Source organism: Lissotriton vulgaris, chromosome 2_1 (genome assembly GCF_964263255.1).
Source record: "Lissotriton vulgaris chromosome 2_1, aLisVul1.2, whole genome shotgun sequence".
NCBI lineage: Eukaryota > Metazoa > Chordata > Amphibia > Caudata > Salamandridae > Lissotriton > Lissotriton vulgaris.
In genome coordinates, this window is record NC_141687.1 from 1,322,680,815 (window position 1) to 1,322,706,556 (window position 25,742).

The window sequence follows — 25,742 nt, forward strand, 5'->3', positions numbered from 1 at the left end:
GGGATTCAGTTTTCCAACAACCGTGCAACATGACAACTTTGCTCCTCAGATTAAGAGTCAATCTCTAGGGTCGTGTGAAACAATAGACCGGTATTTCACTCAGTCAGATTAGTGCAGTTTACTTTCAAGATATGTAGTGAATAGAGAGACGGGCGTTTGTCAATAAAGGGTTAACATTTATTGAACAGTCTTTCTTCTCGTACAAGAGAAATGTATTGCCACAATTGCAAGACTTGTTATTATAAAAAGTACGTACAGTAAGATAAGTATTGCAAGATAATACTGTAAAAGCATTGATATGGTTTCTTAGCCATACAATGGTTTAAAAGTAATAAAACATATATACAGTCATATATACATTAGGCTAAAATACTCAACTGGTGCTTCTAACTAAGCCTACCCCGGTGTGCCTGACCTAAGCCTAACACGTGGAAGGGGAGTAAGTAAGTAGCTTTAAGTTAAGTTGGTTTTGCCAAGGTTTGCTTCAAGAATTCTCATCTAAGGGTTTAGTCAACACCATACCTCTGAATAGAATGATGGAGGTCTGGTATCTCCTTCAGGAGGCACTCGGTATCCCAGTCACCCGCGAGGGCAGACTAGAAACGCTGGAGCTGGATTTCTCAGCAGAAGAAAGGCAGCGTCTCTCTTCAGCGCGTCGAGGAGGGGGGACAGCGTCCGCGGGCAGCTTGGCATCTGCTGGGCTCTTCGCAGAGGGACGGCTGTTCAGCTCCTAAGCTCACCACACCATCGTTCGCGCTTTAGCAGCGATAATGGTATCAGTAGCTTCACCACCAAAGGGACAGCAGCAGCATCAGCGTACTGCATACAGCATACAACAGCAATGGGACACCAGCAATTGCTTAACGCAACGTTGGTAGTATTTATACCTGACAGGTGCCTGGTTTGACGCAAGTTTGCTGGACATAAGACGTCAATTAAAGATGTCACTAGGAAGTGATAGCTATCAGTTGCTCATTAGAGTTCCATTACTAATCAAAACACAGCAAGCGGGGATTTCCAGGTTTGCTGAGTTTTTATCTTGTTGAAGAACTCTGAGTGTTAATCTAGGAATATCAGATAGTGACTTCTGCTCTGTCATTGCACTAATTGGTTGCAAAGGAAGTGGCAGAGAACTATTCTGGAATGTGGCTCTGTTCGTGTGAGGCCAGAGATGACTTTCTGAATATCGCACTTGAACGGTTATGCCAATATAGGGAATAAATGGATTTATAGCCGAATAGGGGCATAAGGTCACAGTATCGATCAGGAACCTAGATAAACATGCAACATTCTAAACAAGAAAAGGAAAAGAAAAACAAGACAACATGCCTTCTCCATCTCGGCAGGAAGGATCTGGAATGATATCCTCGTGTCCATCAGGACTCACCACAACCCTGCTCAGGTTTATGAAGCTGACGACACACTTCTTTAAACAACATTGCACCACGATGCAGTAACAGTCCAATTTCACTCTTAGAAAATAACTCCTCCAATCACACGTTGGTGGAGTCTTTGCATTGGAGCTTATAAAGCACTCCGCTGCCTATCGGCTAGGTTCACACTATGTAAATACTACATACATATATTAATTACCTGGTTAGTTCTCGCAGTCGGTGCACTTCGGAATCACGCTGTCGTAATGTTATGCCCAAAATATTGTTCTCCTTTTCAGAAGCTTCTAATTTAAACTGAATGCTCTTGATTTTTGTCAAGGCTTCTTCCACTTCTGAAAAAAAGTAAAGAAAATCTTTTAAGACTATATAAACAAAAAATCAGGGAGCAATTTCTAGCTTCTACATGTATCAAGACAAAGTGCAGGACTTCGGATTTCACAAAATCGTCTTTGCAGTATTGTTTCACTGTACTACATAAAATACGTCTGATGTAAAAATGTCACATCACATCCTGGGCATCAGGCAAAATTGCAGAGGATTACTTATCTGGTATAGGACTTGACTTAAGGCCAACTAACCACTGTCAATCATATAAAAAATAACCATAGTGTCACATGCAAACAGGCGATCCCCTTTATGGCTTCACTTAAATTAGACTAAAGACAAAACAGTGTTGAGGTTTATAATTTCTAAGAAACTATTCAGTATGTGAGCTTTACAGACCAACCATTCAAGTTCTTACAGCAAATCAAAATTATCCACTGTCATAGTAAAACGGGCACTGTGCGTATGCCTGTTGTACTTAGGAGGTCTTGGACTTTTCAATCTCCATATACTCACTCTATGGACCTTTATAACTGTGTGCAGTGCTGAACACATGGCATATCCTCCTTGCCCGACAACTACCTCCCAGACACCATTCTGGGGGTGTACCATGTGGAGAGGTGCTCAACCCATCTGCATGGCCATGGAATATGCTTTTGTTTATAGTACTTAACTGCTCCTAAACTTTTTATTCCCGGCCTAACTATGCAATGGGACCCTAATTCAACCCGAATCGTACATCAAGTGTATCTTACCAGCACTGTGGGACTTCTATTTATATGCCTCACTGTAGTCATCTCAAGAGATGGAATTAGGGAATGTGCATCTAACAATTATACTAAAAGTAGAGCTGGACCTTTCATCATATGTATACTGGTAATTCTCATTCCTATTTAATGGACAGATGCCTGGTACCAGAAGGCCAAACATCGATAAAACAATTAAAGTGCAAGCAAATTAAATCCCAATCAGGGTGTTTCGGTTTGGATAAATTCCCTAATTTAACTGTGGCAATGCCACAGTTCTATGCTTATACCTACAGTCAATCGACAGTGAACAATGTCTCTGAAATACATTATTTGATTCTCTCAATTTCCTTGCACTTACTTTTTAATGCTGTCTTTTCAAAATCAACCTCAGCAACATGTTAGATATACTTGTACCTGTGAGTTTTAGTATGCCTTGTGGTGACCATTCCGAGCAGCAGCGAAGGTTGATAACGTGGGGATTTTGGGAACAGTACGAGAGAGAGCGGAAGAATGGCCATTGTTTATACAATGAGATTATCATCACACTACAAATAAAACCACAGTCTGAATCTTTTTCCATAGGTTTTTTCCTATAATCACTTTGATAACTGTTCGTTTTCAATCATTCTACACTGCTTAGATGGCTTGGACAAAGAGTATAAGCAATTGTTCAGAAACCGTGACTTAAGCAGTCACAAACCATCCTTTCAAAAGGTTTTCTGGCAAATTTCGAGCCTCCACTGGAATGGCTAATCAAACACTGCAAAGAGGCTAACCAAACTTTTACTCGTTTTATTTGTAAAAAGTTAGTGAATGGGGCCGCTACTCCAGTGGGAATTACTCTGCATATTATTGTTGCCTAAACGTTCTACGTATTCCATAATTCCCCTCGAACAGTTATTTGGTAAGACCAGTATGTGATCCCTTTTTTCTGTGTATTCACTGGTGCAGTTACAGACACTGGATCAGTTATTCATTCCTCTTGGAAATAATATTTTAAAATGTTGTGCCGGAAAATCTGTATCAAAATCTTTCAGAGTTCAGCCCCTAGGAGTGTGCCTATTGGGTTTCACCTAATCTGAGGCAGGCCATTATGGAAGGTTGGAGGAATCAACCCAATGATTCTACTACTAATGATCTAATAGCCCAATACACCCAACTATGTCAGGCAAGCCAGAGCACTGCACCTTTAATCTAAAATTGCCCACAATGAATCACCCTTGTGAACTAGCTTCTGTGATGAAACACTGCCTTAAACCTCTCCTTCCAACCCATTTCATCCCTGCCGCGGCTAGGTGATATATTAATACCTTGTTCTCTAACAAAGTAAAACAATATTGGTTGACCTTTTCAGCTCCAATGCATTTCTTTTCCAAGTTCTATATTGCAGACTTTATTGAGACTCAGTTCCATGAAGTGATTTGCATTTAATGATAAACAAATTCTTGTTTTTTTGGTAGGAATACATATAGTTGGCTTCAGTGTACATCTTGCTAATTAGTTCCCATGTCAATGCACTTTTCCAACTATCTGTAAATTAGAATAAGTGCTTCCACTTTTACAGAAACTTTCACTAAATCCTACACATTTTTGTGCTTACATAGGTTTGTCCTTCCTGATTATGTAAACCAGAATCTGCACTTTTAAATTCTCACTCATCGTCCCATCATCTTCTTTACACACATGCATTAGGCTTCTGCTACGGCTAAGCCACAAAGACACCTAACATCCAGATTGCCATGGCTTTCGATAATTCTACTTCTCCATATTGGCAGTGGGCATGGTTACAGCTGCATAAGTTCTCATCCTTTTCTCCTAGAACATCACGCCTTGGCCATCCCCCACATGCAATGCAAGGTAACTCGGGAGTTTAATTCTGTTTCTTATTTCTTTCAATATGGAGCAACTCTGCGATGATGGGGCATTTTACTTCACCAGCCTGCTAATCACACACTTTTAAGTTAAAGTTCCATCTTTCACAGATATGTTCCACTTCAGGGACTTGATTGTTAGAATCTATTTTAAAAGACAATACTGTTGAAAACGAAGTTCCTCTAACCTCTTCTTACTAGTTTGTTTTCACCCATCATGTGCAACTATGGCTCACTTCTCTTTACTCATTTGGGTATTTCTACATTCGTGTTTCCACGGTTCCTTCTTGAGGCTTCAAATTTTTATATTGTGCCTCAATTAAAAAAAATATGTAATCTAAATTAGATCAGTCTTGCCATTATTAACTGCCTTTATTCCATTGGATAAGGCCTTTCTATCACCGGGTAGGACGATGAAAAAAAAAGGGTCGATGAAAATAAAGGTCTCCCCAGATTTCAAAGGTACAAGGGACTATCGACTTTTTGAATGTTCTCCCTTTTACCATTTTCCATGATGCTCGACGGTTACTGGGTCTTCATTCTCATTGTGATTTCTTCATGGGCTATATATAAAGGTATTTATCCGTGGATAACTTTCCTGCCATTTTAAACTTTGAAACGCAGCAACATTATGTTAAAGTTAGAAATTCCCATGCTTAGGGATTCTAAATATTCAAACCAAGCTTTTTGCACTGCTCCAACTAAGATTTGGAATTCGCCCTTATCCAGGTCTATATGGAGAACACCTCATCTTCCACAAATTGTTAAAAGCTAACCCTTTTGCTCAGCCTTCTTCAAAGTGATCTGTTCTGTGGCTTATGTGGAATCACACTGCATTATTCACGTTTATTGTGAGTTAAAGACTTTAAGCATGTGGTACTGAGTCACTTTTAGTATCAGTGCCTTGCTAACTTGAGATGGTCAGGTACTTTACAGATCTTTACATAAATAATATATAACCGAGGGGTTGAGAATGCATCTCAGAATCTCTGTATCTTATCAGTGAAAATATACTCAGTTGTGTCAGTGCCTCAACTCAGCGTTTAGTGCCCCTCAAAAAAAAAAAATCGAATGGCTCACCCGTTCTAAAATATTTGAATATGTAGCAGTGTCCATCCTGTACATAATTGTTGTAGATTTCATGTTCTTCAAACTCACAGCCTCCAGTACTTAACATTGGTGAGAAAAGCAACTCTCAATTCAGTTTTTGGAAGACGATTGAAGAGATGTCCTAGAAAGCCACGGCATTGGCTTCAGAGAAGTGCATTTGACGTTTAGCTACATCAGGACCCTCTCTCAGCGACACTGTCCCCCATTTACGTTGAAGAGAGCAGGACTCATTTTTGTCTCAGTTTGTGGGAGGTGTAAATCGCCTGTGATATTATTCACATCCTGTGAACGAGACCCTTGTTATCAAGATCGGGGATGAACTAAGCGTCTTCGTTGATGTTCATGCCGCTCTCAAGGTTAAAACTACTACACTGCATAACACTTCTGACGTCCAGCCTTTGGCCTTCCAAGGCAGACAATTATTCTCTGCAGCCCAAACAGTGGTTAACTTCACAGTGGTTAACCTCAGCTTCCTGAGATACTGGAGAATGAAAACATTGCAGACGATAGACAATAGGCTACAAAATATTTTTGACATGGCCTCATTTTGAAAAATTGATTTATAAGCTGAATGGCCATCTGTCAGAATGTGAAGAAGATTGGGTGAGGTTTGTTCATTCTTAGGAAGAACTTGGCTGCAACTGGACCCTTATACACTACTCAACATTCTTGGGTGCGATGTTCCCTGAACAGTGTGCAGATGCTAAGGTCATGCAGGTCACTGCATGGAGTACGTATGGCTGTGTGCTCAAGTTTCACAGTCCACTGTATGGAATGTTTACAGACCATTCTCTCAAAATCTAGTGTAATCCTAGGCACAGTAATCCTGTATAGTCCCACTTTGTTGATTGATAATCACAGGAGACAGAGACTTGGGGCACTGAATGACAGTTGTACGATCATTGAGAAAGCTCCCGGTATTGGCTCAAATATTCCAGGTGAATGAAGTTTACGTGATAACGGAGGATTCAAGTAGAAACCGTATCTTGATTACTCAGTGGTAGGATAGTTGAAGATTATGTGGAGGTGGCTGTAGATTATGTGGAGGTGGCATGGAGGAGTGAGAAGCGAGAGGTGCAGGTATGTTACCTATTGGTTGAAGTTGCATGGTTTATGCTGTAACATCAAATTAACATAGAGCTGAGGGTCTTTCTTTGAATAGGACATGATTTGCCTGTTTGGTGTTCTTTGGCACGTCAAAGTATTCGCGCAGTCAGTATTTTAAGATAAACGAAGACAAGCACTTTGGACCGGTCAATGACAATAATGTAGTGAAAACCCATTACAAAGTCAATCTTCCAGATGATGGACAGGATAATCTACAGCACAATCTCCACCCATATGATCTTAGCTTTAAAATGGAGTTGTATCATGATATCAAGAAGGCCCAACCATATCCCTTCAGTCAAGATGCTTTAAGATTGATATAGTCCTGGGCACACATGTATGATCAAAAGAAATTTATAACATTTGTAGAAAATGATGTGGTCGACACGTGTTGATTTTCTTATTGTGATTTTCACACAGGGCCTGCTGAGAAAAAGTACCTTGATCCTGGTAGCTGATCACCAACAACGAGAAGCAGGGCTGCAGCTGAGTGATGCGTCAGTGATCCCCACACAGTTGAGGTGATGTACCAGATTTCTCCACGCAACAGGACTGATGCAACGGTTCTGTGAGCGAGGCACTGGACCAGAGGTGCGGTAGTTCCAAATGCGAAGCTCCAGGTTTCTCCATGCTGCAGAGGCGATGTGTCGATCTTCTCCACGCAGTGGCGGCAATGTTTTGGTTCTAAAGTGGCAGCTCTGGAGGCGATGCGGAAGTTCCAAGTGTGATGCGTCGATCTGCTTCCTGCAACGGCAGCTATGCGTTGGTTCCAATCGGCGCAGCAGTGTCAATGCATGGATTCTGGCTGAGGCAACACTTTATGCTCACTTCCAAGGGCCCAGGACTGGGTTGGCACCACCTGACAGAGCCAGAAGGGTCTAGGTTCGCTTGATATGGTGAAGAGAAGTCTTTGATATCCATGAGACTTTAGAACAGGAGGCAAGCCAACAAGCCCTTGGATTTTCTACGGTTCTGGGATGTAGATATGCAGGCCCAGTCCTTCTCACTATCAGGCAAGAGGGCAGGAGGCAGCAGGCCAGCACTACAAAGCAGTCCAGCAGAGAGGCAGTCCCTCCAGCAGCACCGAAGTCCTTCTTCCTGGTAGAATGTCCTCAGTTCCAGACGTGTTCCGCGTTGGAAGTGTCAGAGGTTCAGTACTTATACCCAGTTGGGCCTTTGAAGTAGGGAAGACTTCAAAGGGATTCCTTTGAAGTGCACAAGCCCCTGCCTTTCCTGCCCTGGCTCCAGACGCACCACAGGGGGGTATGCAGCCCTTTGTGTGGGGACAGGACGCAGCCCTTTCACACGGGTGTCAGCTGATCCCTTTCTTCCTGCTCAGGATGGCCCATCACGATGTGGATAGCCCATCAGTCACACTTAAGCCCCCTTTATGTGTGGCTGTCTAGAGAGAATGTACAATGCCAGCTATCACCCATCCCAGATGCGTATTCAAACACAGGCAGAAGGCACCAAATGGTTATAGTAAGAATATGCCAACTTTATAGAAAGTGGCACCTTCAGAATTGCAATTTAAAATCCAACTTCACGAGAAGTTCTAATTGTGATTCCAGAGACACCAAATTTAGGGGTCCCATCTCTTCCAAATTGACAATGACACTTTTAAAATATAATAAGGCAATCTCAATGTTATCCTATTGGAGAGATAGGCATTGCAAGAGTGATGAACAAATTTAAGAGTATTTTACAAACAGGACATGTAAAACTTAAAAAGTACATGTCCTACTTTTTAAATACACAGCACCCTGCCCATGGGCTGTCCAGTGCCTACCTTAGGGGTGACCTATGTGTAATAAAAAAGGAAGGTTTGGGCCAGGCAAGTCCGTTAACTTGCTAGATTAACATGGTAGTTTAAAAACTGCATACGCAGGCCCACTATTAGCATTTAATGTACAGGCCCTGGGCCCATGTAGTGCACTTTCATAGGGTCTTCAAAGTAAATTAAATATTCCAATTGTGGATAAGTCAATGCTACCATGTTTTAAGTAATGTTAAGTTGTGGTTAAGTGCCCTGATTCCTAAACCCAGCGAAAACAAAGTCAGCAAAAACAGTAATACAGGAGGGTTGAAAGCAAAAAGTCAGAGTAAATCATGCTAAGGATACCAGGTCTAACTGGTCCCATGTCACGCTGAGCCGAGGGATAGCTTAGTCTTGTTAGGCACTCATTGTGAAGAGAAATATTCATGATGTTCAAACAATGCTCTATGGTCACTCGCCTTACTTTTCCCACTAGCATGTGTGCTCCCTATAAAGCACAGCAGCAAATATTCAGAATGACTGAAAAGATTTACATTGGAAATGGCTCTTATAAGCATAATTGGAATGTATTTGTTACAAGGCCCTTGCTAAAGTATGCATCTCATTAGGCAGTGTAATTAAATGTGGTACACTATAGCATGTATCTAAAATATCACAATAATAGAAAAGGAGCATAAATCTGAAATAGGATCTTGGCGATTCAGGAGAAATGACATTTAGGACTTCATTTTGGTGTTGGGTTCGTTTTTTACACTTGAGATCCAAACTAATAGCAAAATAACAGTTTTGTCTAAAAGCAATATAGGTCTACAGAGATTATCAGTGAATAAAGGGAGATATTGGGGGACAATATACCATTCACCTCAACTTTTGCAAATTACCCTTCCGCAGTTGGTTGGGCTTTGCCACACGTATACTGCATACGTATGAGGAGAGTAATATTAATGTTCTTACAGTTGGTCTCTGTGACACCCAAGTGCATTGAAGCATTGTGGCAGGGCCAAAGAAATGCGGCTATAATGAACAGGCAAAAGTATGCAGTTTTTTCAAAATAACCCAGGTCTGAGGCTTGCTTGTGAGGAGAAAAATTTGGAAGCACACAACGTATGTGGATTTCTACACAATCGACAATCACAATCTACAAACAAGATCCACCGATTAAGCTGTAAGAAAGAGGTTTCCAAATCTGCAGATAAACCATGAAGAAAATATCAAATATCTATACGCTTGAGGGCTTGAACAAATAATGAAAATAGCCATGGTGAAAACAAGTGATGAGGAAATCAACAGAAAGGCAAAGAACTTACTGGTGGCAAACTCACCTGATCACATTTTGCAGTAGCCACCTATGTGGCTCATGTAGTGCTGTATGAGAAAAGGCGCCCTTCACAAATATGGTTATAGGCAAACAGACAATCTGAAACGAGGCTTGAATGTGTACCAAGAATATCTTGGTAGGAAAGCACCAAAGAGCCACAAGGTGGAGAAGTGTGGCTCACTGGATAGAGCAGGCAGACCCTGAAGCAGAGGTCAGACCCGGGACCAGGGTTCGATTCCCGAAGCGGCAAGGTGTTGAGCTCAAATGTCCACGGACTCGATAATTCTCGCTTCGGTGCCTGACCTAATCATGGGTTCACACTCTGCAACTCTGGGCATTAAGCTTGCTTAATCTCCACAACGGCCCCCCCGCGGCGGGATGCCTGGCTTTCACCTTGGGGTTGCCCTGTAGGGGCTATCTCGCAGGGAAAAACCAGGACGGGTTCCCAAGGCAAGCGCGGAGATACCCCTTCGGGGGTAGATTCTGGCGCTATATAAGAAAATATAATAATAATAATAATAAGTCCCAGACAGTGTCCTAGACCCTTTTTGTATAAGCCACTGAAAAAAGCAACAACCCCAACCACATATTTTTTCTTGATTGAAGTGTAATCAAATCAGGTGATGGCTGTTGGGGACATAATAGAGAGATGGCAAGTAGGGAAATCTAAACTATGATCTGATAAGAGGAAAAATCTTTAGGGCCCTAGGCCATGAACCTGAAAACGTGTATTGCTCTCATCAAAGTACAAATCTTTGACGGGTGTCCGAGTGTGGTTAGATTTCATTTATGGGTTCTGGTCTGCATTCAAAGGAGCAGTGAAACCTTGCAGTGCTCGTGATATTTAATCCACTTTATGATGGAAGAAAAAAACTACCTTTTTTGTAGTAAGACAAAAATCTGTGCTTCAGGGCATAATTCCATCCAATTTTGATCAAGGAAACCATTCTTACTTTGAAGCATTCCAATGCAACCCCAACAGAAGCTACAGATGGGACAGTGTTACACCTTACAAGAAATCATGACAGAGGTTGTCAATAATCAAGATATTGTTACTTATACACCTTTGTCTAATTCATAGGGTACTGAACAATGTGAGCTCTATCAATTGCAATCTACATTCAAACTCTATGCAGCACACATGACTATTAAGGTCTGACCAAGTTATAGTTCCCATATTTAAGAAATATAGAACTGATGACAGTTCATTTTCTTTTTAGAGCAGAAGACTAAAACAAGTTGTCTCTGAACTTACATTTTCTAAAAAGTCAGTCTCCTTAGGAAAAACATTCATGTCTTAATTGAGTCCCAAATAATTTTGGTGCCATGCATCGACTACTTTATCTGTTAATCTGCTGTGCCAAGCCGAATTTCTGGGAAACAAAGCGTACTATAATTTCAATAACGTACCAAAACTATTGGTTGAGTTCACAGCCTTTTGTTAAGCGCAGTGTTTTTCACTGGAAGGCATGCAGTTCTTCTTAAAAAGTTGACTATATATAGTGTTTAAGGCAGTCAGCTCAGCAGCCCTTGAAGTGTCCATAAATTTTAAAAACTCAGGACTGGAGGTGAACATTTATGGTAGAATCCCCAAAAGTGTGGCATGCCATGGAGTTCTTGAAGAGGACTAGTTATTTTGGGACCAATTAAAACACGTTCTTTCTCCCAGTATAATTTTCAACATTGAACTGCCATTAAATTACGTCATTTAATTTCCTATATTATCACAAAGAGATTCTCAGAACCTAAAATATTACATGGGGCAAGATCACGATTTAAAGAAAAAATAAATATAAAGCGCTGCTTTACAGATGAGAAGACTAACTAAGATTGCAATTCAAAAGTCTAATTGTGGCAATAAATTGTCTTTGAGAGCCTGTGAAATTATATCAAACAAAACAAACCATCACACAACTACTCATATCTTTAAGCATACTCCTTAAGAATATTTTCGGATGTTTTATTTTTAGATGGCCTTTTATTATTTCATTAGACCTCTTACCAAGAGTACTAAACATCTACCACTTGTTTCAACAGTAGTGGAACATCTACCAAACTCTAAATAAAAAGTCAAACAGCTTGAAACTCTAATTTGAGGGGGATGAGCTTAATTTGGTAATTTAAATTGAAAGGATGTCTTTAATAAGTGGTAACACATAATGCTTTTAAGTATCCTGACAAATTAGTGATGGACAACATCCTGCTGTCAATGCTTAGTAATCTGTAGAAAATGTTGGTATCATGAAAACAAGACTCAATAGATCTTTGGATCTAGGAATCATGACAGCAAGCGTGGGCTATATCTGTGTTCAAACTAAAGGAGTGCGAAAATCACAAAATAAAACGTCCATGGTATAACCGTAGTCTCATAAACATTATATAAAACTACAGCTATTTTGTGAAATATTGTTGGCCCGACATATCTCGCATGCGAAAGCCACATGGTATCCAAGCAGAAAGCTGGTTTGAGAAGAAACTGTCTCCTGGTAGACATTCTTTATTCAAACCAACCTACGACTAAAATCAAATAAAATGTTGCATTATGTGAAACTGTTAATATTTTGCTCATCTTTGCTGGATCAATCATCAAATTGGTCAGTTGTTCAACACTGCAGTCGGGAGACCATATTCAGAATAAAAGGAAACTAACTAAGAGGGTCTCTTTAAAACAAACTCAATAGATTAATCATGAAATTAACTTCACAACAAATTACAGTTACCCCATGAGCTAAATCGAATGAAGTCAATACACTCACCTATTTTAACCTTTGCTGCTTCAATCTCTGCCTGCTGCTTACTTTGGAGCAGCTCTTCTTCTCGCTCATGAATTGCTTTGCCAATCTTTTTGTTTTCTTCTTTCTGGTTATTAATCACTCTGAGAAGTTCCTCATTTTTACCCTGGAGAAGCTCCAAGCTTTTTTGAGATTGACTTAGTTGGCTTTGGAGGGTTAAGTTCATTGACTGGAGAGAAATCACTGCCATGAAAAAAATGGAAAGTTAAGCCAATGCCCCTTAACTTCCAATCATGGAACTGTGTTCAACAACATAACTTAAAACCTCCTGGACATTAAACAGTATTGTTAAGATCTTTATTTAAATGGAGCTGAAGGCACCAAATTAATGACCAAACTGAATAGTTCTCAAATAAGGAATCAATCATCAGACCTAGATGTACACAGTGCATATGCATGCTGTTAGGTGCTGCCTTAGCCCGTATGTGATGTTAGCTAGTTCTTTGATGTCACAGAAAGATTTCCAAAAGCCTTACATCTTCACTTATGAACACCATTATGGGAAAAGTATTTAACAATTAACCTTACTGTAAACATTTCTTTAAACCATTTTAACATTCTAGAACATGTATCTCATTTGAAACAACACACTTACTATTAACAAAGGAAACTAATCCGTTTCAGAAGGCTAAAGAACTGTTTTAAAAATCTATGTGAAGGTATATTAAGTTCTGAATTACGTACATTTTTCAATGAATTTGAATTATTGATTTTGTAGTAATATCTATGCCATTTATGAATAAATAGAAATACATTTTTTGAGCAGTGCAGGAATATCCGTTGATGCTGAAAGGCACATGCTTTAAGATAGCAGAACAAGTGAAATGACTGCATGGAATACGAAACGACAGCCTGGTTTAAAAGACCATGATTGTCAGCACCATAATACCCAAGAATCCAAGTATTTTCCCAATTAACCTAGGTCTATTTAGGGTTATGAATGGGCCTGAATAAAGGAGCCATAATATATGTTCCTCAGTGAATGAAAGGAACATGGATTACACTGAAAGAATCCCTGGAGAACGTTATCATCTATCCAGAAATACAGAAAGTCTTCAACATGCAGCGTTTGTGTGATCCTTCTCCCAATGAATGGCAAATCAATGAAAGGAGAAAGACAATTTATTTATTTTTATTTTACAGCATTTTATATAGTGCAAACTTGACCCGAATCGGGTATCAGCGTGCTTTACATAGCACCAGTTGCATTACATGAGGACACATTAATTTTTTGTGAGGCACGGGGAGATTAAGTGATTTGCCCAGAATCACAGGATGTTCAGCGTCATTGCTGAGACTCGTACCCAGTTCCCCAGATTCGAGGTCGACCGCCCTAGCCATTAGGCCAACTCCTCTCCCCAATTATTACAATGGTAAAAAAACGCTTATCACCAACTCGAGAATAAATGTGAAAACGAGGGCCCAGATAGATGGATCTACCCATACTGAGGCGAAAACTCGAGAATAAATGTGAAAACGAGGGCCCAGATAGATGGATCTACCCATACTGAGGCAAAATATTTCGACCAACACAGACAAACTAAAGAGTTAATTGGATTAAAGAAAACAGCAGCAGAAAGGCTGAGCTGAACTTACTCAGCAATCATGTTGGGAATGGAGCAGACCTAAAACTGAAGAGGCAGCTATGATAAGCTCAGGCAAGAGACATCTACATACGAGCAGGCGAAGGGGGTCTACTTAAATTCAAGGAAAGACCTGTCTAGTACATAATAGAGGATAGAAAACATAACACAGGACTCGCCAGTAATTTTTCTGATTTCAACAAGATTTTATTGAGAGAAGTAAGGGTCCAAATAATAGCAGTCAAAATACAAAGAGGTGATACATTCCAACATGAGTAGAACATGAAAACAAGCATGGGTATCATTTGATCAGTAACTAAACTTGATGTAGATAAAATTGGAAAAAAGGCAATCAATATGGAGTTAATAATATGAGCCAATAAAGGAGTATATCAGTTAGAACGCAGAACGTATCAGCCTCTGAGAAGAGGAAAGGGGCAGGGGAGGATAATAAGAGCAAAAGGAAGAAAGAAGGAAAGAAAGGAAAATAGCAGCAGAAAGAAAGAACGGGAGGAGAGGACAGGAAAGAAGGAGAAAGAAAGAAGGAATCCCACAGGAATAATCCAATGTAACGTAACTAGCAGACAAGAATTAAGTAGACAGAACAACAGGAAATCGAGGGACTACACCTTGCGAGGAGAGTTCCATATAGTCATCCAGGGATGCCCAAACCCCACTCGAAATGGAAGGCGACAGGTGTGCTAGATCTACTGAGGTGTGAGCACTGCGTAGGAAGGAAACCCATGCCCACCACGTATGGTAGGAGACTGACGAGAAAGATTTCCATTCCATAAGGATAACCTTGACCGCAACAGATAAAAGAAGGTCTAACAGCTGTAATTGCAACAGATCAAGGGGAAGGGGCGTAGGAGCAGCCCAGGGACCTAATATAACTAAAGGAAAAGAGAGCTGGAGCTCAATGTCAAAGATAAGAGACAAATGTTGCTGAATAAGGTCCCAGAAAGGTTTAAGTAAGGAGCAGTTATAGAACATATGAGGGAAATCACCCGCCTCTAGGCCACAACTCCAGCAGAGGTCATCCTCTTTAAGGTTGAGGGAATGAAGACGTACAGGTGTCCAATGGAGTAGGTTGATCGAGAAAAACTTGGACTGAATTAGGGAAGGAGCTATTTTGTTACGGAGCGCAAATTTGCTAATGGACTGCCAAGCTTCAGATGATAAGTGATCCGTAATATTGTGATCAAAATGACGCAACCATTTTTGCTGTGCAACCGTCTGATCAGGAAGCGAAGTAGAAGATAGAAACTTATATATGTGGGAGGCAACATGACCCGTTTTGAGCCACATACAAAACAGCGAGATGGTGGGGGAGGAGGGGTGAAGACGAGTTTTTGAGATGGCAACCTTGATTTTAAGAAAGGTATAGAAGTCTAGATTAGTTAAAGAGTGTTTGAGCGCTAAGGTAGAAAAGGGTAAGGTCTCACCAGAGTCACTATACAGATGTTGTACAAGAGAGATACCTTTCGTAGCCCAGTAAGACATGAGGTTGGGAGTGATATTAAGTTTAATTTTGGAATTACGCCAAATGGAAGACCATCTAGTTTTGTGCAGAGGAAATGCCAACTTCCTGTCTACTCTCTTAATTGCGACAATTGTATCAATAATTATAGAGCGGGAAAACAGAATGTGCAGAGTGGAAGTAGTACAAAGAGAGGCAAGTGGTAGAGGTGCAGCTAAATCCTGTTCTATGAGTAGCCATAAAGGAATATGACGGGATGGGGGAGAAAACCATAAGGCCCCTTGAGAGGCCAGAAAAGCAGTCTGGTATTTTTCCCAATCCGGGAAATTACAACCCCCCATATCACAAGGTCTACGTAAATATTTATATGCTAACCGAGCGCGTTTGCCGTTCCAAAGAAATTTGGTGGTGATACCATCGATTTCCCGAAAAAAAGAGTCGGAAAATTTCATCGGAATCATGGATGAGACAAAATTGATAATCGGCGTGATCATTATTTTAAGGGTTTGTAGGCGACCCCACCACGAAATATGTTTCGGAGACCATGTATCCAGAAGACGACGAACTTTAGTAAGAGTTTGAGATTCATTATAGGCAACCGTGGCATGTAGCGTGGAACAGAAATAGATGCCCAGATATTTTAGATGGGTAGATTGCCACTTAAAGCCAGCCGAACCCATATGAGCAGGAAAACAGTAGGCATTTAAAGGGAACATTTCTGTCTTATCTTTGTTTAGAGTGTATCCGGATACCTTAGAGAACAAAGAAATGGTGTCAGAGATAGCAGGGATGGCCAACGCTATATCATCTGAGAAAATGAGAACATCGTCAGCGTAGGCAGCAGTTTTAAGACAATGAGGGCCAAAAGAAAATCCTTTGATATCAGGGTGTAAATCAATCAGCCGAATGAGAGGATCAATAGATAACAGAAACAAGAGAGGGGATAAGGGACACCCTTGTCTTGTGCCCTGGCAAAGATTAAAAGAAGAGGATGTAGAACCATTAACCCTAATATGAGCTTTAAGTTGGGAATATAAAGACATTACCATGTTAATAAAAGAGTCCCCGAGGTTATGTGCACATAAGACAGCTCGAAGGAAAGGCCAAGAGACCTTATCGAAGGCCTTTTCCGCATCGAGGGCCAAGGCCGCAGCAGGTAATTGGGATCGCTTAGCCGCCCCAATAATATGACAGAAAGTGCGGATATTGTCTCTTGCCAATCTACCCTTAACAAAACCAGTTTGGGAGGGATGAACTAGATTGGGAATAAAAGATTCTAGACGTTTAGCCAAGATTTTAGCAAAAATCTTCGCTTCCATATTAAGAAGCGAAATAGGGCGGAAATTCTTAGGGTCCGAATGGTCTTTCCACTCTTTCGGGGTCACGACTATGGTTGCTTCAGCAGCCGTACCAGAAACAGAACCATTACGAACAAAAGCGTCAAAGACAGCTTGTAACTTAGGAACAAGCAACGGTAGAAAGGTTTTATAAAATAATATCGGGTATCCGTCTGGACCGGGTGCTTTCCCCGAACGGGTGGCCTTGATAGCATCCGCTATTTCCTCAGGTGAGATAGGTTCATTCAGAGTAGAGCGATCTTCTTCTGAGACTGATTGAATCGGAATTGATTTCAAAAAATCTTGGCACTTGTCAAAAGAAGCTTGGTTAGAGGGGGTGTATAATTTGTTATAGAAATCGCGAAAAACTTCAAGAATTTCCTCAGTTTGGAATTTTTTAGAGCCAGTGTGATCTTTAACAGAAGAGATCTGTGAGGACTTATAGGAAGAAACTTGGAATTTTAAGGTGGCAGCCAAAAGTTTCCCAGCCCGATTCTTTAAAAGTAACTTCTTGGACTTTTGCGCCTGGAAACCAATATGAGCTCTTTTAGTGACAATTGTATTATATTTGTATTTTAGGAGTTTAATTTGTTGCAGGGTAGTCGGATCTTTGGTATGTCTAAAGGAGGCCTCCAGAGCTTTGATTTTAGAAGATAAGTCAGTAAGTTCTCTTTTAATCGCCAAGTTACGTTTGGACATGCTTGCAATAACTTGGCCCCGGAAAGTACACTTAAAAGAGTCCCATAAAGTTATTGGAGACGATACAGAATCCTCATTTTCACGGAAAAAAGTGTTTATATCCGTTGAAAATTTGTCCACCTGGGAAGAGTCATGTAACACTTCTGTATTAAGTCTCCAGGAACGACCACGTGGTTTCGGCGCAAAGGTCAAGAGCGTAAAAGTGACCGCAGCATGATCAGAGATGACAATGGGATGTATAAGCGGAGAAGAAGAAGCTGAGACAAGAGAAGAGTGAACCAGGAGATAATCAATACGAGAGAATGAGGAATGAGGGGAGGAAAAGAAAGAAAAGTCACTGCCAGTGGGATTATGGAGACGCCAAATATCATGCAATTGAGCAATGGAACACATGTTAACCATCTGTTTGTGTGCTTTGGGCGGACGAAACTGAAATGCAGAATTTCTGTCCAATAAAGGATCCATTGGTAAGTTAAAATCGCCACCAACAATGAGATTGCCAGCATGTGGGGTGTCATGCAATTTTTTAGAAATGGATTTCCAAAACGCTGGGTCATCGACATTCGGAGCATATATATTCATAACAAACAAATCATGTTGTCCATCCGACAATTTAGATAAAAGCCAGCGACCCTCAGAATCATGCTCAGAAGAGATAATTGCTAAACCTGAATTCCTCGAAACTAACGTGAGCACACCATTGCGTTTACCAGAAGCATCCGAACAAGACACATCCGACACCCATTCTTTCTTTAAAAATACAGCTTCTCTACTAGTAATCTTAGATTCTTGAAATAGGACTAAGTCTGCCGAGAGCGACTTACAGTAATCTAAGATTTTAGATCGTTTCACTGGGTGATTCAAACCCTTAACATTAAGGGATAATACATTTAAACCTGGCATATAACAAAAGGGGATACCAACGGAGACAACATTGATGACAGACAAAGAGCGGGGATCAAAAATATAGTAGACCAACCATTAAGCAGAATAGATGTTACGGGAACATCCATGTGGGAGAACCAGGAAAAAAGAAAGGCCAGAAGAGAAGAAAGACAAGAAAAGAGAAAGAGAAGAGGCAGAGGGGGAGGTCTAAAAGAGACCCATATCATGCAAGGGAGAACGTGGAAAAGGCGAGTAGGAGATCCGTATTAAGAGCAAAAGTTGGTACTGAGAAACAGCCCATTATTAGGAAAAACAACAATCAGTAAGATAAATAACAATAGGAAGAAAAAGACCAAATTAATGGAAATACATTTTGATAATGAAGTATGAAGTTGCTATAAGAGGAAAAATACATTTCAAAGTAGACTAGCGATATCACAGCGTGAACAAGATCATATATTGACTAACAATAGTATAAAATGCAATAAAAGCTTAAGTATGCACGAAACAACCTAAATAATGTGTAACATTTCATAAATACAGTGACAAATATGCACCGAAACCACATATTAATAATAATAAAACACTGGCAAATACCTATACTATAAAGTGGAATCGTAGAAGGAAAAAGAGAGGTGCACGAGAGGAGCATGTAGAGACGAGGAAGAAACAGAGGGAAGATGAAAAGGAGCAGAAAGAATAAGGAGAATTCTACCCCGCCATACTAGAATGATACCTAGTATAAGGTAAATAGGAGAGAAAGTGCTAGTGAAAGAAGTAAAAATATATTAATTACACGCAAGAAATCTGCAACCAATAACTTATAACAAGGCAGGTACCATGTAATTGGAAATAGCAACAGTATAAATGAAACACACCGTAACTAAAATAGTTAAGAGAAAGAAAAGAAGGAAAGAAGAAAGAGGTACAAACAACTAAAGAGGCCAGATAAGCCGGGTATGAAAGAAATAAGAAAGAATCGAAAGGAGCTGAAAAAAGTCTTCTCGAAGGATAGACAAGAGAAAGAGGCGGAAAGGTCGGATATGAGAGAGAAGGAGAAATTGAAGAGTAGTATGGAGAAGAGAAAAGAGACAGAACGTACAATAGCAGTGGATCAAATCAGCATGTAAGCATAACTAGAAAGAAAGAAGAGGAATCTATCTTGAAAACAGCACAACCATAAATAGAGAGAAACAAATCAGGTTCCTGAGGCCCCATGAGCTTGCGAAGTTGCTCTCTGAATCTCCATTTCTATTTCCTCCTGGTTGTCTAAGAACGTTGTCAAGTCTGCCGGTTCATCGAAGATCCTGGAACGTCCTTTATAAGTGATGCGAAACTTGGATGAACCTGAAAAGGAAAAAGGAATGCCCAAGTCGGTGAGACGTTTCCGAAGGTTCAAGAAACCTTTCCGTCTTATGACTGTGTCTCTGGCAAAGTCTTGGGAAATGGATATGCGATGACCCTCCCAGTTGAGTTGTTTAATCTTGCGCATATGAGACAGAATCAGCTCAGTGTGTTGATGTCGTAAGGGCTTAAAAATAATTGCTCTTGGCTGGGTGGCTGCCTTAGAACGAAACGTTGGAACACGTTGTGCTCTTTCAATCTCAAAATCTCTGTGGAAAGATAGTTGGAGTGTATCCGGAATCCAATGAGATAGGAACTCAATCATAGAGGAGGATGATTTCTCTGAGTCCTCCGGTAGGCCAAAAATACGCAGATTAGATCTCCTATTACGGTCCTCCTGCTCCGTGAGGTCTCTGCGCATCGCCGCCATAGAACGCTCCAGTTGAGAAAGGGACCTGGATTGGTTTCGCATACCATCCTCTGCGGAACTTATTCGTGTTTCTGTCGCTGATACACGAAGAGAAAGGGCTTTAAAGTCATTCCTGATAGCAGACACTTCCACTTGTAGTAGGTCAGTATTAGTTTTAGTGGACTGCGCAATATCATGAACTTCATTAAGGCGCGCCAAAATGGTGTCTAATGTGGAAGCAGTGTCTGCCTGAGGCGATTCAGGCGTCGGAGAGACTGATTTAAGTCTTTTTAAAGATGCGTCCAGGTCCTTAGAGTCTTTGCTGTTCGAGGACCGATTCATAATGACAGTGTCGTAGCAGGAGCCTAAGAGAATACCACAGGAATAGGCTAGAACACCAAAGTTGCGCAAAGTATGCAGATTTAGTGAAAAAAAAAGAGGCAGTTCACGCTCAAAATACGCAGAGCTAAAGTAGCTGTTTAAATATGAGCAGAGTTGCGCAGGAAATCTCCTCAATGAAGCGATATGGACACCTCCATGAAGAATGTGAGAGAAAAATAAAAGCGAGCAGCTCAAAAAAACAGCCAAGAAGTAGGAAAGTAACATCAAGAAAAAAGCATAAATGTTACCATGTCAGACGTCTTGTGTAGAGACCCTTAGCCGAGCGCTGAACACTGCAAGTTTGTATCCCCGGCGGCACCTCAGAAGTCCGATGACAGGGACGTCATGCGCGACAAAATGGCGGTCTCTCTTCAGGAATGCGAGCGCCTGTGGGGGATGATTCAGAAAGCATCTCTTCGGCGGCTGAAAGCGCGGAAAAAACAGCGTCGTGAAGGTCACCACATGTTCCGCTGCAGTCGAGTGATTTTTCCGGTCAGAAGGGCACGAAGGAGCGGAAAGAAACGCTCTACGGGACCAACTCACCCCGGAGCTCAAGCGCGACACGCCATACTGTAGCGGCGCGCAAGCCACGCCCCAGGACTCGCCAGTAATGAAGATAGAAGGGAAAGAAGTGCAATCTGCCGAAGTATTCAACAATAAAACAGTGATCCTAGTCAGAAAGCATACATTCCAAAAGAGAAAGAAGCGCCAAATACAATCATGTCATACTATACCACAGCAGTAGCAGGTATAGGAAAGTATACAAGGTATGCACATCTGGGTATGTAAGAGAAGAAATAAGTCAAGAGTTATGGTGTACTTCAGGCATTTCACTAAGGCTCATTTAATGCCACATGAACCTTAAAGTAATGCTCAAGGGGCAAAGTGCAGGTAGGTACTACAATGTCTACAAAATAACCCAGGAGAATGCTGGAAGGTAGGAGTCTTGGCGCACTGGTGCATGGTGTTTTATCAATTGTGGGGCGCTACCATCTTAACAGGGCGGTGACGAGAAACAATGACTAGTAGACAGCAACACACAAATTGTGTGTGCTGTAATTGTGTCAGCTACCAGTCAGTGATCCATATGAATGGTAAAGAACCGTGTGGTAGTGGATTAGTGGAAAAGCAGCCCTTGTTCTCCAAAGTGGAGTACTTATTTAAGATGAAAGGAACTCCATACACCAGCAACATGCAACTTCTTAGAAATTACAGCAATAACTGAACTGCTTATTCGTTTGAAAACATCCTAAATAGAACACATAGAGGAAGGCAGAACCAAGAAGGTTCTGTGATGACAAGACACATTTCCAGGACAAAAGAAGATACATCAAACTTTCCTAAACCAATAAAAAAAAGACAACATTTTTAACAGAACTAACAACCTGACATACAAAGAGACACAACACAAAAACAGCCACATAAGGAAAAACTACAGGAACAAAATATACAGTTCCAAGAATGAAACATTTAAAATGAAAAACCTACAAAACAAGTAGTATTCATTTATTAAATGCAAGTCAGTTAAAATTCCAAACACACCCTTCCTCCAATTTAACTGGCTCTTTATTCATATATATATATATATATTCACTTTCACCACACGCCAACCAGCGTGTAAATGCACTCGACCTCCAAACAATATTCACCAATGAATCAAGCCATCCAGCAAAAGTCGTTAGTGTATCTTTTATTCCAGCATGGAACACAGTTCATAGAACTAAACCCCCAACGCGTTTCAGCGACTACTCGCCTTGGTCACGGGTGAATAGTAAACACAAAGGTGAACATTAAATAAAGTTTTCAAAACTTCAAGTGTAAACATAAACAACAGAAATGGTGCTCAAAGTAAAAATAAAAATAAAACCACAGCGGCCATCTTGGCATGGTTAATGATTGCATGGTGACGTGCCCCATTGTCAAAACAAAGCATAATTAAGCGCCCGACTTTTGCATGCAAACATACGTATAGATAAGAAATTTGAACAGTGTCCCAAGTGGGTAAACCAATTATCCTTTTGTCATAGCTAGATATGTCCTGAAAGACATAACTCAGAAAAGCGCATGATTTGCAAGGGCTAGTACAATTTAGTGAGTGACACATTAGACCGACTACAAAATTCCCAAGTGGGAAAACGGCAGTGGAACCCTGATGGGAGTGGAAACACGGGGCCAAAAGAAACGAGGAAAATGAACCAAAAGAATGTGGTAAATCTTTCTTCTCGTTCTCTTTCGAAAACAGAACACAGAGTGTTACAATTCGGTCTTTCTTTCTGCCCAACCTCTAGCTTTATTTACTCTCGTGAGCGAATTGATCTTTTTAAATTTACCCGCAAATTACGCTTGCACAAGTGGAACAAACTTAAAGTCAAGAATGCAGGGAAAACGATCGAGACTAACCAGCCAGCTACTGAATCCATTTGGGATGTAGAAGCTTTGGCTGCCCTGAAAGAATTGGAATTTAATGTACCACCAGAGAGTCCCATTGATGCTGTAACACTGGGGTTCAATCCCAGCTTGAATTGTCCCAACAATTTCAAACCCAAGTCTAACTTTAACCCCGTACTGCCAGCGTGTGGCATTGATGTCTTTGAAGATCTGGTGATTGGTGATCTGAAAAAACTGGCCAGAAAGAAAGACTGGATGTGTGACAATCTAAACAAACACGAACGTTTGGCTGTTAAGAATTTGGAGGATGACCCTTCAATCATTATCCGTCAATCGGACAAAGGAGGGAATGTTGTGGTAGTGGATGTTAACAGTTATGTTGAGGAGGGTATGCGTCAGCTAAACAATGTTGACTGTTATGAGGTATCGTCCATTGAACAGATTGAAAAAACTAACACTTTGTATCACAACATGTTGAAAGAATGGCACAGTGAGGGTTTACTGGAATGGAATGAATATTCCTTTCTATTGAATAGAAACCCCAAAGTGGCAGTATTATATCTTCTGCCCAAACTGCATAAGGATGCTGCTAAGCCTCCTGGCAGGCCTATTGTTTCGTCCATTGGATCCCTCCTTGAAAATACCTCGAAATATATCGATTTCTTTCTACGTCCTTTTGTTGAGGGGATACCCTCATACCTTAAGGACAGTAGAGATTTCATTAATAAAATCAAAAATCTGGAATGGCAAAACAACTACCTTTTGATTTCTCTCGATGTAGGCAGCCTGTACACCTCCATCAGGCATTTGGATGGTATCAATGCCTGTCGGAGGTTCTTGAAGAAACGGTCCATCTCCTTTCGAGACCACACAGACATGATTTTAAGGATGATGCTGTTTTGTCTCGAAAACAATTTTTTCATCTTTAATGAGACATATTTTAGACAGCGCCAGGGGACAGCGATGGGAACTTGTTTTGCTCCCAGTTTTGCTAATCTATTCATGGCAAACTGGGAGCAACAGGTGGCCGAAACCAGCAGATTGTATCGCAGCCATGTCAAAACCTGGCTGCGTTACATTGATGACCTATTCATCATCTGGGATGGCCCGGAAACGCTGGCAGAAGACTTCATCCGTGAGCTGAATTGCAATGATCTTAACCTCACCTTTGAGGGTAAGATCAGTAATTGTGCGATGGAGTTTTTGGATCTACAAATTGAGGTGGAGAAGAACAAACTTGTCACCAAGCTCTACCGCAAAGCGACGGCAGGCAACACCCTGCTCCACGCTTACAGTAGCCACCCCAAATCACTCATACGTAGCATCCCCTTTGGTGAGTTTCTCCGGGCTCGGAGAAACTGCAGTAAGGATGAGGACTTTGTGAAGGAAGGTGTCATTATGACAGAACGTTTCCAAGAGCGAGGCTATAACCCACAGGTTATTAAAGCAGCGTTTACTAAGGCTAGAAACATCAGCCATGACTCTTTACTGGTACCCAAGACTGACCCACCTGAGGAGCAGGAGGTTATCAGGTTTATTTCTACTTACCACGCTAGTTCGTGGCAGGTAAGAAAAAGTTTCAAAAAGAACTGGAACGTGTTACTTACCGAACAGACTCTCAAGGAAGTCTTAGGCAGTAACCCTAGTATCACCTACAGGAAGGCTGACTCTCTCAAAGACAAACTGAGTAAGAATGAGATCAGGATGACACCTATGAAAACCCAGGAAATAAAGGGATTTTACGCTTGCTTAAAGTGCAAAGCTTGCAAATTTAGCAACAATGTAAAGTCAGTTTACTATCCTGTAGAAGACAGAGTAAAACCGATCACACAACATCTGAACTGTCTCTCTGATCATGCCATATATGTTCTGATGTGTCCATGTGCTAAAAAGTACGTGGGGAGCACCATGTTCCCTGCGAAAAAACGTATTCTTGAACACATGAGGGCGATTGATAACAAGGACCAAAGTTCGCCAGTTGCCCGGCACTTTGAAGAAAAACATAAAAGCAATCGCAATCTACTGAAATTCTTTGTGATTGACAGAGTTCCAGGCATGAGGAGGGGTGGTGACAGAATCCGTAGGTTACGCCAGTTGGAGAGTAAGTATATCATTGACCTCGACACACGTATCCCAGGAGGCTTGAATTCTGAAGAAGAACTTAAATGGCACCTAGGAGAGTAGATGCTTAAGATGCTGCCTGCTATGTATTTCAGCTATGATATGTACTGTGTTAAATTTTGATCTCCTAGCAATGATTCAAATGTTTTTAATCACTTCACAGCAGAATCTGTCTTTTATTGACACTAGCAAAGTTTGGCCGCTTCTTAATGGCATGAATAGCTCTGATGTGCCGTCTTTGTTGTTGTTTTTTAGGTGACACTAAACTGTGGAAAGTAGACCGACCAGAGGAACTGATCATCCGATGGGTTATGCTTCAATTTCCCACTTGGAAGCTTAAGATTATTTAATTTGATACAATTTTGATATAACTTTAATTTGGAATGCGAATATTTATTGTGGTTGGGTTTGCGCAACATCGCTGCATATCTCATATATATGTTTAGAATTTTCCCACTTGGGATTTGCTGACTAGTTATAGGGGGATAATACCTGTCTGATTATTGTTTACAAGACGGCCGTTGATATATCCATTCGCATTCTAGTTCCGCATGAGCTTTATGTGGTACCCGTATATAGACAGTATGTTTTCCCACTTGGGAATTTTGTAGTCGGTCTAATGTGTCACTCACTAAATTGTACTAGCCCTTGCAAATCATGCGCTTTTCTGAGT

At 40.9% G+C, this 25,742-nt stretch overlaps 1 protein-coding gene across 2 annotated transcripts in view; it reads right to left on the reverse strand.

Annotated features, from left to right (window-relative positions):
* CCDC14 (coiled-coil domain containing 14) overlaps positions 1-25,742 on the reverse strand; it is a 221,436-nt gene that overhangs the window by 56,421 nt on the left and 139,273 nt on the right. For both annotated transcript variants that reach the window (XM_086957082.1, XM_086957083.1), the window contains exons 11-12: positions 12,407-12,625; positions 1,594-1,726 (exon numbers count right to left, since the gene is read on the reverse strand). In XM_086957082.1, coding sequence (XP_086813208.1) covers positions 1,594-1,726; positions 12,407-12,625 — 352 coding nt within the window. The remainder of the gene's footprint in view (positions 1-1,593; positions 1,727-12,406; positions 12,626-25,742) is intronic.